The sequence below is a fragment of the Gambusia affinis genome, linkage group LG10, assembly GCF_019740435.1.
Source record: "Gambusia affinis linkage group LG10, SWU_Gaff_1.0, whole genome shotgun sequence".
In the NCBI taxonomy this organism is placed as follows: Eukaryota; Metazoa; Chordata; class Actinopteri; order Cyprinodontiformes; family Poeciliidae; genus Gambusia; species Gambusia affinis.
Window position 1 is genome coordinate 10,192,893 of NC_057877.1, and position 14,686 is coordinate 10,207,578.

Sequence of the window (14,686 nt, forward strand, 5' to 3'; positions counted from 1 at the left end):
AGTGACATCGTACATGGAGAAAAAGCACTCAAGAACTCAATGCAGTACATGGCTTTGGTGCAAAACAAATGGGGCCATCATGTGTGCAGGCGATTCTTGGTCAGCAAAGACTTTGTAATCACTGTAACGTAACATAGAAAAGCAGTGATATATGGAAACATCTAGGTGCCAAATTTCACTAAAGGAATCATAAATATCAAGAAGCTGAAAGTTTTTTTAATACAGAAGTAAAATGAAAAGGTGATTTTAAATGCTACTAAGTGCCATTTAGACTGAGTTATGTAAGTTTCCATCCAATAGAGACTCACTCTGAAAGTACTATATTTTTATCTGAAACCTCAGGGGTGGGAGGCTATTGATTATTTAGATAGGAGTAGGAAACTTTTAGATATATTTTTTTCTTTCGCAATTACTTACTAGCATATGTGGTAAAGACAGTGATCTAGATTTTAGATAATGACTCTAGCCAGCAATATGCTATAAAAACCTCAGCATCACAAGCACAACCCATAAGAGCTGGCACCATGCACGCCCTGGGTGCATTACTGCTTTTCCACATTGTGACATCTCTTGGACAAAATGGTAAGAGATCTTCTTTTACTTTCTAACTAAAATATTTCAGAGCTGATTTTTTTTTTCCTCCATTGGTGTTTGTAGTCCATGGGAGTGACATCGTACATGGGGAAAAGGCACCCGAGAACTCGATGCAGTATATGGTCTCAGTCCAAAACAAACATGGTCATGTGTGTGGAGGATTTCTAGTGAGCCAGGACTTTGCGGTCACTGCTGCACACTGTGCTACAGAGTAAGTTATTCATCTATGTCTGTTTCTGAATGACGAGCATTGTAATACTCATAAAATTACCATAAAAATTGTGACTGATGACCATAAGAATTTTAACATTTAATGCTTCAGTGAACCTGTGCGTGTTGTTCTGGGCACCCACAAGCTATCAAAGAGGAACATGAACCCAGTGGATATTGAATACTCATGCAAATACCCAACTTATAAATCTGTTGATCTTGGTGATGACATCATGCTCCTTAAAGTAAGTATATATTAATACAAATAACATGCATTGTGGCATGTAGTACACATTGATTCATATAAATTATATAGATATAATGGAGATAGTGTTAAAAAAAGGTGAGCTAGTATTTCTTGTCGTTTTGTACATCTTCAGTTGTCCGGGAAAGCTCCGCTAAATGACAGGGTGAAAGTAATTCCACTTCCAACGTCTTCCAATGCAAACCTTAGAGATGGTCAGATCTGCTCTGTAGCTGGATGGGGTAAAATTGGGACCAATCACCCTCTTGTGGATGACCTGAGAGTGGTGAATGTGTCAATCTTAAATCCACAACTCTGTCGGGAGAAATGGTGGAATGACTTCCCTTCCAATGTGATCTGTGCTGGTGGATACGACACAGACAAAGGATTTTGTCAGGTATGTGTTACTGCTCTTCATATAGTCTAAAATATTTTGGTCAATGTAAAACTAAAACTAATATTTTTTACAGGGTGATTCCGGCGGTCCTCTGGTGTGCAACAGGGTAGCTGTTGGTGTTGTGTCATTCAACAAACTTGCCAAATGCAACTACCCAGATGTGCCCAATGTCTATACAGACATATCTAAATATCTTCAATGGATCAACAACATTGTGAAAACAAATAAATGTGTGCAGTAAACTTGTTACAGAAGGTTTTCCTGCTCAGGGAGTTGTTCATCTTATTTCCATGCCTCTGTCAGCTGGTGGCAGAACTGTGAAATAAAGAAAATTGTCACAATCTATATTTTTTTGTGCATTTATTTTGAGTTTTTGTCTCTGAGTCTCCTTGTTGTCCTGTCTCCCCTTGATTATTCCCAGGTGTGTCTCGTTTCCGTGATCACCCTCTGTGTATTTAACCCCACTTGTGTCCTTTGTTCCTTGTTGGGTCCTTGTCTAACCAGTGTTGTTGTCCATCTAGCATGTCTGTTTGTTCCTTCGTATAACCTGATGCTACCAGCACTGAGCCCTAGCCGTCTGCTCTGCTGTGCTGCCAGGTTTGTGGACCTTTTCTGGATTGTGCCTTGGACTGTGTCACTTTGGATAATTCTTACCATTAAAATCATCATCTTACTGCTACCCGGGTCTGCTGCATTTCCCTCACCATCATTCACCAGACATCATGACAAAAATGTAATCAAAGAATGCAACCAAATGCATAATCTTTATGAAAAAATACACTATTATATTTGAATTTAAGTAAATGTGTCAAACACAAAAATGATACAGTTTGTGATGTTTTTGTCAATAATAATTAATCCTTGTTGCCCATTAATTTAATCTGAAAAATGCATTTGAATGGGTTGGAGGTATTAAGTATTTTCTAGTTTATAGCACAAGCAAGGTGCTCTGTGAGGACAGAACTCGACTGCGGACTGCAGCTCCAAAATGTCAGTAGATTTGCATGAGCAAGTGTTTAGGTATCCCTGAATAGTTGCCACGGGAGATTAAATGATTTTTCAACTGGAAATCAAATGATTCACAGCAATAGTCCGAGTAGGTTTTTCATGAGGAAACAACATTGCAATGTAGTAAAAGCTCAAAAAAAGTTGATTTAGTATAATATCCGCCTCTTCAGCCTCACATAAATATGCCAAACATCGATTCAATTTTAAAGTGTAAAATCATTGCTTAGTAGTTAAGAATTAGGGATACTTTACACTTTTATTTAGTTTTCAGTTACAAAGATTTCATGAAAAATGACAGCCTTATAGTAACTGCCTGCTTCAGGAAAACACCGTGATGAATTTTGGGGGGGGTTGTTTTAAACACATTTAAAATATGGATTTGGGCATACAGGTTTTGCCTGTTTTTAGTAGTTGAAAAATAACCTTTTACCATCTGAGAGGACCACAATGCTCTGATAAGTGTTTTTATCAACGCAAAGGATCATTTTTTATATTTCACTCTAGCTAATTCCAAATTTTCTCATGTTGAGGGGCTTTTCCTTTGCAAAGCATTCTGAAAGTAATTGCAGTTCCTTTATATAAGCAGTGAAAATGACTACATTAGTAAAAGCAGTTTTGTTGAGGAAAAAACATTTTTTAATTTTTTTTATTTTTTGCTGCTGAGACGTTAAATGGAAAAGTGAAGTGGCATTAAGTCACATTCTTTCCTCACAGTTTAATCAACCAAATTTTGATGCCACAAGCTGAGAAAAGGAAATCGTTTAGCTGTCTAAAGAGGATGTGGTTTTTTTTCTTTTTTTTTAAATTAAGTATTAAGATTTAAACAAACCACTAGCAAAGAAAAACTCATTTTCTTCTTCTATTTTTTTTTTTTTTCTTTTCTGAACTGCAGATCACTGACTTCGGTTTTAAAATCCTGTTTTGAAACTTGCTTCAGGAACTTTGCAAGGTGTCTTTTGTCATTTCACCAACCTAACAGAAACATTACCAGCTTCTTGGCAAATAAGCTGCAAATAAGGAAGTTGTTTTCTTTTCTTCCCGATTCTTAAAATGCTATAAAGCTAAGAGAGCAAAGTGTGGGTTTCACAGGACACCATGACCTTCACATTCATACTGCTGTTGCTCTGTGCCTTTTGGGGTAAGCTTTATGCTAAAGCTAGTTACAGCCATGCAACAAGCACTAGGGTACAAAATGCAGAAATGTAGTGTTTATTTTTTTTAATTGCAGGAGCTGAAGGCACTTGGATTGTTGGTGGCAAAGACGCTGTCCCGCACTCGCGGCCGTACATGGCCTCACTGCAAATCGAACGTCAACATATCTGCGGCGGAGTGCTCATCAGAGAGGATTTTGTGCTCACAGCAGCACATTGCGACTTAATGATGTAAGTTTTGCTCACCGCTACAAATCTAAGAAATTCTAAATAATTCTTAGGCAATACGAAAACAAGAAACCTATCAAGATTTTATCCTAGAAAGGTGACAATGTTCACCATTTCTTAAACTTAGTGTAGCTAGTTATACTTTTCCTGCTAGTATCATTTTTGCAAGATTTAAAAATTACAAGAAATCTATAGATCTCCAGAAAATAAATTTAAGGAGAGTTCTGAAACTTTGCCTTTGATGAAAGCAGAAAAAAGGCCATAAAAAAGATAAATATTTCCCTCATAATATACACAAAAATAAACACAGCTGAACATAAGTAGCAACATACTTTTTAAGAAAAAAAAAACAATCTCGTTTTTAGGGGCGTGCAGGTTTATTAGCCAGCCAATTTATCGGTGCCAGTTTCCTTCAGTTAGGGAGATTAGTGATCGGTTGATGCTTACATGTCAAGCTGATCTTTTCCCCTGATCTTATCTACCTCAGCGAAGGTCTACAAATCAACCACTGTCAACTTTTGTTCTCCTGTGAGAGAGGTTTGACTAACAGACTGACCCACCAGGTCATGTCTGCATGTTTGCATGTTATCAATAGTCACCCCACTTTTATCAACTCAGTGACTTTCTTGCTATATTTAGTAACATTCCAGACAAAACAAATTGGTATTGATCAAATTCAGAATCAACAGGTCAGGCTTTTGAAGGATCAGTAATCGGCAATCGGCCAGAAAACTGCAATCAGTGCACCCCTCCTTATTTTTCCTTCTCACTGACCATAAATTAAACTAAATTTTTCATATTTTGTTTGTAGTTATGTTTTTATTTTTTATTGCATGTAACTTGTGCAATTCTGTGACTTCTAGACCATTCACAGTTGTGCTTGGAGCAGATACACTGGAAGCCAATGAGCCAACAAAGCAGAGTCTTCGTGTTCTCAGATCCTTTCCCCATCCGAACTACAATGAACTTGCAAATGACATCATGCTGTTGAAGGTTGGGTCAAATATATTACATTCTAAATCTGTAAATCCTGTTTTTTTCTACTCACAATTAAATTAACATTAACCTCTAACTCTGCTATTGTTTGTTTTCTTTTCATAATTCCTCAGCTTAGCAGCAGGGCAAATCTCACTAAAGAAGTGCAGTTGATCTCTCTGAAGTCTGATCGCGTCAAAACAGGAAGTAGTTGCATCACAGCAGGGTGGGGGGACATAGCGGACAACAGAACGTTGGCAAACAGGCTGCAGGAGCTCAATGTCACAGTTATGGCACCACGTACATGTCAGAGAAGATGGAGAGAAGTTCCCATAGCCAGATCGATGGTTTGTTCCATGGGTTCACGAAACAGACAGGGCTTCTGCTCGGTAAGGCGGGTCAAAATGCAAAATAATGTTCAGCAGAAAGAAATATCACAGTGGCCAAACTTGAAAATAACCTAGTAATTGTTAACTGATATTTCTTGAATTGCTATTTTGCAGGGGGATTCAGGAGGCCCCTTGGTGTGTGACGGAGCTTCAGCTGGTGTCGTCTCCTTCTCCGGGCGTCGATGTGGAGACCAAAGGACTCCTGATGTTTACACACGTGTTGCCTCTTTCAGGCAGTGGATTGAAAAAGTGCTGACTGAAAATTAGATAAAATACCTTTACTTGGTACTTTTTCTACTTTCAAAGGCAAAACGAACAAATTGTTCTGTATTCCTAATCTAAATTTTCTTTTACTGTAAAGTCTTTACTACCTTTAAAAGTTACATAAAAGGTCTGCAAAAATTCATTAAATCGCAACAGTGAGTGGGTGAGGAGAGGGGATTAGAATGTATTCATTTCTTATGGAAAACAGGATCTGATGCAAAAATATCAAAGATGGATAATGGATAGAGCTTGTGAAAATCTGTTGCTTTCAATCCTATATTGTGATGGTCAATTAATAAATTATCACTTTCATATGCACATTTCTATTACAAGTGAACCCAGGTCAAAATACAATTAACTAATTTTGGTAATCTTGAATTAAATGTTTTTAACTGCGTATGGAAACTTCTTGGGCCACCGTAGTTTGAGATTTGGCATCATTGTTATATACATCATACAGCATGTCGTCACTTTCCTAAAATAATGGCCTAAGTCATGTTTTGGCAAAAAAAAAAAAAAAAAAAATTTTGCCAAAATCCCTCTTGTAAAAAAATGACTTATTATTTGAGGACAATGTCAGAACATATGAATATGTGTTCCAATTTAATAACTCATTTCTATTAATTTATAAGTATAATGTGTAACTTTGAGTATCCTCTTTATAATACAGAGTATTTTCAGTTGGAGGCTTCTTCATAACCACTGCAATGCATATCTGTAGAGGAGATCCTTCCTGCCCACACTCATCATCCATTGCAACTTTTAAGTATCTTGGATAATAGGAGTTAAGATAACATTTAATTAACATTGTGATCAATAAAGTACTTTTCAATTTGAATTTGAATGAGACTTGCTTCTTGGGACAACCATCCATTTTGAAAATAACAGCAGGTATTAAGCACACATTTTATTAAGCTTATTTTTCAATATCAAAAATGTTATACCAAAAATAATTGGCAGAAATAAAAGCTGGAAAAAAAATTGTGTAAATTATTCCACTTAGTGAAATGAGCTACTAAAAGGAGATTTTCATTAATATTCTAATTTATTGAGATGTACATGTAGATGGACCTACATTACACGAAAAATGTAGATCCTTGCACAGGCTACTACTAGGACATATTTATTACTCTTCCTCAAGGTAAATGAGAAGCTCTAGCAGGTGATTGATCAAAATCAGACAGATGATTAACGTGCTCAATGTCCTTCAGTACAAAGAACAAGTGTTGGATGCAAATGTCTAGTGAATAAGAGGTTCCATCCATCCATCCATCCATCCATTTTCTTACACCCTTCTTCCCTAATGGGGTCGGGAGGGTTGCTGGTGCCTATCTCCAGCTGCGTTCCGGGCGAGAGGCGGGGTTCACCCTGGACAGGTCGCCAGTCTGTCGCAGGGCAACACAAAGACACACAAGACAAACAACCATGCACACACACACTCACACCTAGGGAGAATTTAGAGAGCCCAATTAACCTGACAGTCATGTTTTTGGACTGTGGGAGGAAGCCGGAGAACCCGGAGAGAACCCACGCATGCACAGGGAGAACATGCAAACTCCATGCAGAAAGACCCCGGGCCGGGAATCGATCCCAGGACCTTCTTGCTGCAAGGCAACAGCTCTACCAACTGCGCCACTGTGCAGCCAATAAGAGGTTCCATAGAGATGAAATACAGCAGACGGCAGCTAATATACACATATTAGTTACAGTTCACAGTATAAAATGTTTTCTTAAATGCACACTAATTAAGTAAGGGAAGGAAACCGGGCCTATGTAGTATAGTAGTGCAAGGCGTGCTGGATATGAAGTGCCCATGTTTCCTAGATTTTAACCAAACTGATCAAACAAAGAAATCAATCAAACCTCTGCTGCCCTCTGCTGGCAATAGTGCTCCATACAATCTAGCATGATGCAACTATAGCAATATATCTGATTGTTCCCAACCATTTTTTATTAATATACACAATATTTTTCCTTTACAAAAATAATAAAAGGAAAAAGAATAAATAGTCTGTCGGAAAATATTTTGAAATTATTATTGTCCATGTGAATTATAAGTGTGACAATATGAATGTGAATGTGAATGCTATGTCATCAATGTTAGGTAATGTCACAGTTTGGAAAAAATAAAGCTACACAGACTCTAGTTTTGACACAAACTTTGCTGCATTTACAAATCAAAACATTAGAAACTTATCCAGCAGCACAATGCTGCTGGAAAAGATTGATGTTTCTAAATGCTGACATTTAGAAACATCCCTTACTTTCTAAATGGTGGCATTTAGAAACATCAATACCCACAATTCACCGCGCATTTGCTTACGCTTTTCCCTGCCGTCATGGCAACCTTAAGGCTTGCTGGGAACTAGAGTCTCCTCCCCCCACGATCAACCAGCCACAGCTAACTCCAGTTTTTCCATCGGTTTCGCGAGATTTACGCGGGCGGGTTGGCGTGTGGCAACATTTATCCGCCATACAAACCGAACAGTACTGACATGAAATCTGCTTAAAGGTAATTAAGCTGTGTTCCACACTTAGAATACGGACGTAATAAACATCCATTTGTTGCTACTGCTTGTTAGCTTGTCAGTGAGACCGGTAAGCAGATAGATATGGCTGACTGAACGCCTCTGCTTACCTTCATAACATCTGCATTGATAACGAGTGACCAGACAGACGGCGCGATTTTTAGTTCAGTAAGAATGTGAGCTTATGCAAGTGTATTTACATGTTATTTTTTTCAGACTACCCTCGTGGCAATGATATGTTGGTATGTGAAATATTCATGTAAATACATTACACCCGCAGGCTTGTCATCCAGTTATACTGGCGTGCGAGCTAACTCATCTTTAGACGTGACCTCCATAGCTATGTCACTCGAATAAATTCTCAGGAAGTGGCTCAGTGATAACTGCTCATTGGTTGATAGAGTTGTCAGTCTTTAGAGCAACACGTCAAACCCATTTTTTTTTCCGATTATTTAAATTTCCCTCTTCTCCTGTGTCTGTCTGTTCTTCCTGGTGACATAACAACTGAAGTACCTTCTTTTTCTTTCAAATAGTAACCTTTGAATTTCCAGAGGCATGTCCAAGAAAAGGGGCAGGTACGTGAAAGTGAACTATTGGACAAGCAGATGTGTGAAAATGTGTTATTACAATCAAAACTTCTGGAACCTTTTTTTTTTTTTTCAAATCAATTAAACCTAATTTCACACAAGGAGACTGCGGAAAGGCACAATCTCCCGAGTTGCCTACCAGTCTGTGCTTTAATCTACAAATGTGACTGGATCCATGTGGCTAGTGCAAAAGAAAGCATAAAATGTAGAAACGCAAATTTCGCTTGCACCAGTCCATTTTCAAGGGTTCACAGGGAACTTTTATTGTACTTTCTGGAGAGCCATCTGTTTTTTTTGTTTGTTTGTTCATTTTGGCTTTACTGGAATCCACAATTTAATGGCCTTTGAATTTGATGCCAGAGAAGATGCTGGACTCGACCAGCCGTAACACAGTGCAGCTCCCACCAAACACACACACACGCACACACAAATATAATTATTCCTGAATTTACTAGGTGTTTAAAAAAAGAAGAAAAAGATCATTTAGTTTTCCAGTAGTGAAAAACATGGACAAGACAAGATGTAGAAAATAATAGTTCCACCCATGTTTATAGAAATAAAAGGTACAAAGTAAAACTTATAGAGTAGATTATTGAATCCCTAGTAGTATCTTAAATTATGATTGCAGCAATAGGAATATTTGTTGCTTTTTTAAAATAATTGTGTGATGTTCTGTTATTTGCACTAAGTTTATAAATTTATACCTAATGTGTGCTCTTAATTCCTTTTTTTGCACACTATCCTGGCCAATAAAACTTATTCTGATATACTTTTTTGTTTCAAATCTTAATGTAATGCTGGGGTACTAATAACTGCTTATAATATTGTCAAAATATTTTAGTTTGCTTAGAAAAAAAAAAGAAAATTAGAAAAACATTTTAGGGGAGTATTAATAAACCTCTAATGTTGAAAATGGGTGATAGGAGTTCATGATGTCCTCTTAGCTAAATTATTTAACCACAAAATGCTTCATTTTCTTATAATATGCTCTCAGAAAAGGAAAAATTGGTAACACATGTAAGATGTGATCTCTTGCTCATGTCCTTGTATTTTACAAGTAGTACATGAAGTGAACAACACTCCCTCGCAGTAACACTAAAATGTACCAGTCTACCAGCTGGAGATCAGAATTATCCTCACTCTTGTGTGAAAACATCTACGGCTGTCTGTTCATGTCGGACATCAGAAAGCGGAGCAGTGGGGAACTGAGTGACGTGGCGACGCCGGACCCCAACTCCATCCTGGGACTGCGCATTCAGCATAACTGGCGAGAGAAGGGCAACCAAAGCAAATGGAAGGGAACGGTGCTGGACAGACTGAGCGTTAATCCCTCTCTCTTCATGGTGAAGTACGACGGCTTTGACTGCGTCTACGGCATAGAGCTATTCAAGGACGTGAGAGTCTCCAACCTGCAAGTCCTGTCAGAGAATATCGGTGAGTAAGTGTCCACGCTAAGGCTGGGCGATATGGCTTAAAAATACAATCTCCGATGAACCGATTCATCTGAGAACTAATTCACGATTTTAATCAAATCTTTTTTTCTAAACAAGACATTTCAAATGACAGAAACTTATCTTCAAAAAGTGGCTTTTACTTCAATCAGTATTAGGGCCAGGCTACAAAATTTTTTCTTTAATTACGAGAGCAGTCATAATATTAGCAGAATAAAGACAATTTTAGCAGAAGATTGTCTTAAAATCACAAGAAGACGGATGATAAACGGAGATAAAGCTTTGATAGAGTTATCAAGATCTGACCTGACCAGCTCAGTTCATGTTCTTCTTTTTTTCGAAATAGACTGTCGTTTGCACAGTTGTTTCAAAGTCCTGCTACTGATAACATTTTGATGCTGACGTGTTAAAAGACTAAGAAGTTATTTATCTGTAAAACTGATAACAGAACCGATAAATATAACTTAACAAGATGCTCAACATTCCATTTTGTTATATTTTGTGCAGGAGTTCTCATAAAATTACTACTTCGTTCTTCTAGTTTGCGGCTATATTCTGCTAATATTAACACTTTATTCTTGTGTTACTTTGACGTTATTCTCATAATTAAAAAAAAAAATTAAGTAAAAATCGTAGCCTTGCTCTAATGCTCCATCGTTGAACTGACCTGTGAATTCAAAATAAACAGAATCCTGATAAATGGGATCTGTGAAACATACTTGTCAAACAAGTATGCTGACGTCACTGAACTATGGAAACCTAAGGATTGCATTGGTGAAAAAAAAAAAAAATTTAAAATCCCTATTTTTATATTTAAAAACCAAAAATTCAATTAATCGCCCAGCCTTAGTCCATGTACCTCTAATTCACAAGGTACTCTCGGGCATTTTTATTCATTTTGAGCATCATATCCACTTGTGTCTCTGCAGTAAACAACAAGATAAAAATCCCAGCAGGGGCAGAGGAACTTGTGGGCAAAGCAGTGGAGCATTTGTTTGAAAAGGAAGATGGAGAGAAGAATGAGTGGAGAGGCATGGTCCTATCCCGAGCTCCAGTCATGACAAACTGGTATTATATCACTTATGAAAAGGACCCAGTTCTTTATATGTACCAGCTGTGGGATGACTATGCAGATGGGGACCTCAGGATTTTGCCAGAAGCAGGTACTGTTAATTTGTGTTTTAAAAGCTGATTTATTCAGAAAGAGTTTTATGTAGTGTCTTCCTCGAGGCGTCAGATACGGGAAGAAGAGCACCAAGTTCAGCAGATGTAACAGATATCGAAAGGTTGTTCTGTTGTTTCTGTTCACACAGAATGATTTGTCTCCTTTATTTCCAGTTTGAGGAAAGGAAACAAACAGACTTAAGGAGTACCTGTTTGATTTCAGGCAATTTTGAGTTTGCATGCTTTAATAATGAGTTGTGCCTTAACATGTAACATGAACACCAGAGAAAAAGACCATAGATCATCTGTTTTCGATCTAACCTTTTACTGCTCTGAAGTTGTTTACACCCATCTACTGCATGCTTGATGTCCTGACCAGGCTGCATATGAAAGCAGAAATAAATGCAACACTTGCTCCAGACATCTGAAAGAGCTCGTCCTGCTTCCAAACATGGCATACAAATAATAAAAACATGATAGTATAAGACCATGTCTGAGTACAGCAGGAAATCCTGCAGGGTGTTTTCTGTGACTTACTTTTCTGTGTGCTTCTGCATCATCTTCAAGCCGCATGCCACTTCTCTCTTGGAATATGGCTGTCTGTGCAGGTCCAAAGATGGGAAGAATTTATTTTAGATGTAGTTTCAAAAACCTGGATTTTTTTTTTTTTTGCACTGTTCACTGTTCAAACGTCATATCCTGCATGCTGTGCCCTCCAACCTAATGCATCTTTGGAGTTCTTCCATCATCTGAAATCAGCAATATTGATTTTATTTGCCTAAAAGCTATCAAACTAATGCAAGCTACAACTCATAAATCATGTGGTACTTGGATTGTTAAGCATCTTCCAGTTCTAAATTAGAATAACCCTTTGGATATGTTAACTTCACACTACAGTTTTGGCAATTAGGGCTATAGACTATTATAAAAACTGGAAATTCTATTGTAGCAATTGGAACTGGAACTGATGTGTTTTGCAAGTTAGCCATTTTAGCCCCACATTTTTCTTTGTTTTCCAACATCACAATACCCCACAACTCTGTGATCAATATCATCAAAAAGATTTAGGACAGGGACAGATATATTACTGGAATGCAGATTGCAAATGTCAAATCTAAATTTCTACCTAATATTAAATAAAAGATTTTTTTCATATTTTCCAGTAAGGATGTTTTATTTAATGACCATAAACTATTCATATTGGCAAACAAAAATGGAACCATTCATGCAAAAACAGAAATCACCAGAACCAATATTAGCTCTCCCTGAAACTGACTGTTTGAATGTGCCATACAGACTGATGTGCCTGGTGAAATCTAGTTAAAACTGAGGGTTATTTCTAAAGATTCTCTTCAGTAAAGATTTGAGCTGTCCTTCATCCCAACATTGAGTCAAAATGGATAAAAACCTGAAATCCAACAAAGTCAAATTCCAGTGGACTGACATAAAATGTCTGTCAGTATGTTGGTATGTAGAAGCTTAGTATTTAGAGGTGGGACTTATAAAACGTTCCCTGGGTTTGAGATGTTCTTACACCTTTTGACCTGAGCAAATACTACCTTTGGACCGTATGTGGAAAAACTCTCTATAGATGTCACAATATCCTCAAGGTGAAGTTTGCCGATTTTATCTGTGAGTTTACTGCACGTGTTGTAATGTTTCACTCTCCTCCTTCAGAAAACAAGCACCTGTTGCCTGCGGACAGAAAGCCGGGAGAAGAGACTGAAAGTCTGGTGGGGAAACAAGTGGAGTATGTTACCGACAAGGGAGTGAAGAGAACAGGCCTGGTCATCTACCAGGTCCCAGCCAAGCCCTCAGTGTACTATATCAAATATGATGATGACTTTCATATTCATGTTTATGATCTGGTCAAAACCCCGTAGACATAGTGAACACTTTCATCTCTGCCCGTTTTCCATCTGCTTTTGTTCGGCTCATTGTTAAATTATTATTCAAAGCCATTCATGGTGGGTTTGAGGAATAATAACGCTTTATTTGTTAAGAAGCCAGTGCAATATTCATTTCTATGTACAGCAGAAAAGTAGCACTGCTATGCTTGTTTATTTTTTTTTTTGAAATGGTGACAGTTTTATTCTATAACTTCATCCATGGACAGCCTAAGGTTGTGCTGTCGTCGGCCGCGCAGGAATTTTGCATTTACATTGTTGCCATCAGTCAGTCTACTAAGTGGTTCTGATTTTGAAAGATGAGCAAGATGTCTTATAGATGCACTTTTCTCTGAAGTTCTTCTTAAATTTGTTACACAAAGAGTGTCTAAAAATCAAAGCTTTAGTTTGCTGTTTGTACTTGTAGACATCAGTGGGAAACAACCTTGCAAAGTCACCCTTATCTGTCCCCTATACTGCTCAATGCCAATATCTTCTTGCACCTTTGCACTCTTATCTAGTATTGCAACGTTTATAGTTGTGCTATATTAATCGGCTGCATATTACATTATGTGAGTCTAGCCTGGCTTTTCTCGTTAACGTGGTGGATGGAGATTTTAAAATATGCTTTAAATTCAAATTTTTACTGCACTTTTATGGTTGCAATGGAAATGCTGAAGTAGTATTATTTAAATTTAAATGCACAGTTATACATAAAGTGCCTTCACGCTGGTCACAATTTGGCAATATATTACTTAACCGTTTTTCCGGACTGCTAATTGACGTATGCTATTTCATTACATTTAAAGGACAAACAGTTTGAGGGAAATTATGGATCAGTTTGGATTGTTTGCTATTCAAATTAACCTGCTTTATCATTGCTGTTGTGATTTCAGTGTTGATGTTGTGTGCAGCACTTTACTGTATAAAGTTTATGTGGTTACGTTATATAAGACGATATACTTTCTGCTAAATGTTATAAAGGAATACTACGCATGAAGGAAAGAAGAAAAAAAAATGCTGCAATACATTCAGATGACAGTATTTAAGCTGGAAAATTTGTGTAAAAGCCCCTATAATGTTTTTAAAATTGTAATCAATAACGACAAAAAAAAAAAGAAGCATCATACTAGTATTTATCTTTGATTTGGGTCTTTAAAATGCCTTGTAGTCTTAAATTACATGCTTGCAGAAGAGGTTTCCTCCCAGATTTCTCAAAACAGAGCTCTGTTTATCCTTCAGATAACTTTTCCTTTGGGTCAAAACTTTAGTTGCATCCCCCAAATAGTGCCTGGGAGTTTTTGAAACATTTACACAAGAGTGGGAGTGGCCGTGTAAGCTAGACTCAGTTCTGTTGTTGCATTTAGTTCAAAACGTAACACTATGCATCACTGTTAGCCGTGCTTTAGTGTTTTGGGGTTTTTTTTCTGTGCAAACTTAAATCATAGATTACTCTGCTTTAAGTTTTCTCTGGTTCTGAATTTGGCAGAATCTAAAATGACAGTTTGTGTCATCATTCTGTTGTAATAAAGTTTTGCACATCCATCTTGTGTTTTATTATGAGCTGCCTACTTCAAACAAAAAAAAACAAAAACAACAGGCTCAGCTTC

At 37.4% G+C, this 14,686-nt stretch overlaps 3 protein-coding genes across 3 annotated transcripts; all 3 read left to right on the forward strand.

Moving 5' to 3' along the window:
- Window positions 1-478: 478 nt before the first annotated feature.
- On the forward strand, window positions 479-1,770 carry LOC122839008 (duodenase-1-like). The gene is made up of 5 exons (XM_044130112.1): window positions 479-582; window positions 658-805; window positions 917-1,049; window positions 1,185-1,445; window positions 1,519-1,770. The coding sequence occupies exons 1-5, from the start codon at window positions 525-527 to the stop codon at window positions 1,684-1,686; spliced, it is 768 nt and encodes a 255-aa protein (XP_043986047.1). The 5' UTR covers window positions 479-524; the 3' UTR covers window positions 1,687-1,770.
- A 1,696-nt stretch (window positions 1,771-3,466) lies between these two features.
- Window positions 3,467-6,298, forward strand: LOC122839009 (mast cell protease 1A-like). Its single transcript, XM_044130113.1, has 5 exons — window positions 3,467-3,591; window positions 3,682-3,835; window positions 4,696-4,825; window positions 4,942-5,196; window positions 5,311-6,298. Exons 1-5 carry the CDS (start codon window positions 3,549-3,551, stop codon window positions 5,461-5,463), a joined length of 735 nt encoding a protein of 244 aa, XP_043986048.1. The 5' UTR covers window positions 3,467-3,548; the 3' UTR covers window positions 5,464-6,298.
- Window positions 6,299-7,810: 1,512 nt separating this feature from the next.
- LOC122839012 (spindlin-1-like) lies at window positions 7,811-14,621 on the forward strand. The gene is made up of 5 exons (XM_044130120.1): window positions 7,811-7,972; window positions 8,522-8,563; window positions 9,762-10,009; window positions 10,956-11,189; window positions 12,868-14,621. The coding sequence occupies exons 2-5, from the start codon at window positions 8,544-8,546 to the stop codon at window positions 13,071-13,073; spliced, it is 708 nt and encodes a 235-aa protein (XP_043986055.1). The 5' UTR covers window positions 7,811-7,972; window positions 8,522-8,543; the 3' UTR covers window positions 13,074-14,621.
- Window positions 14,622-14,686: the final 65 nt, after the last annotated feature.

Coding starts and splice junctions, on each gene's coding strand:
- LOC122839008 (XM_044130112.1), top strand. CDS start 525: ATGCACGCCCTGGGTGCATTACTGCTTTTCCACATTGTGACATCTCTT. Junction 1,050..1,184: donor ATGACATCATGCTCCTTAAA/GTAAGTATATAT, acceptor GTACATCTTCAG/TTGTCCGGGAAAGCTCCGCT. Junction 1,446..1,518: donor CAGACAAAGGATTTTGTCAG/GTATGTGTTACT, acceptor TATTTTTTACAG/GGTGATTCCGGCGGTCCTCT.
- LOC122839009 (XM_044130113.1), top strand. CDS start 3,549: ATGACCTTCACATTCATACTGCTGTTGCTCTGTGCCTTTTGGG. Junction 4,826..4,941: donor ATGACATCATGCTGTTGAAG/GTTGGGTCAAAT, acceptor ATAATTCCTCAG/CTTAGCAGCAGGGCAAATCT. Junction 5,197..5,310: donor ACAGACAGGGCTTCTGCTCG/GTAAGGCGGGTC, acceptor GCTATTTTGCAG/GGGGATTCAGGAGGCCCCTT.
- LOC122839012 (XM_044130120.1), top strand. CDS start 8,544: ATGTCCAAGAAAAGGGGCAG. Junction 8,564..9,761: donor ATGTCCAAGAAAAGGGGCAG/GTACGTGAAAGT, acceptor GTCGGACATCAG/AAAGCGGAGCAGTGGGGAAC. Junction 11,190..12,867: donor CAGGATTTTGCCAGAAGCAG/GTACTGTTAATT, acceptor CTCCTCCTTCAG/AAAACAAGCACCTGTTGCCT.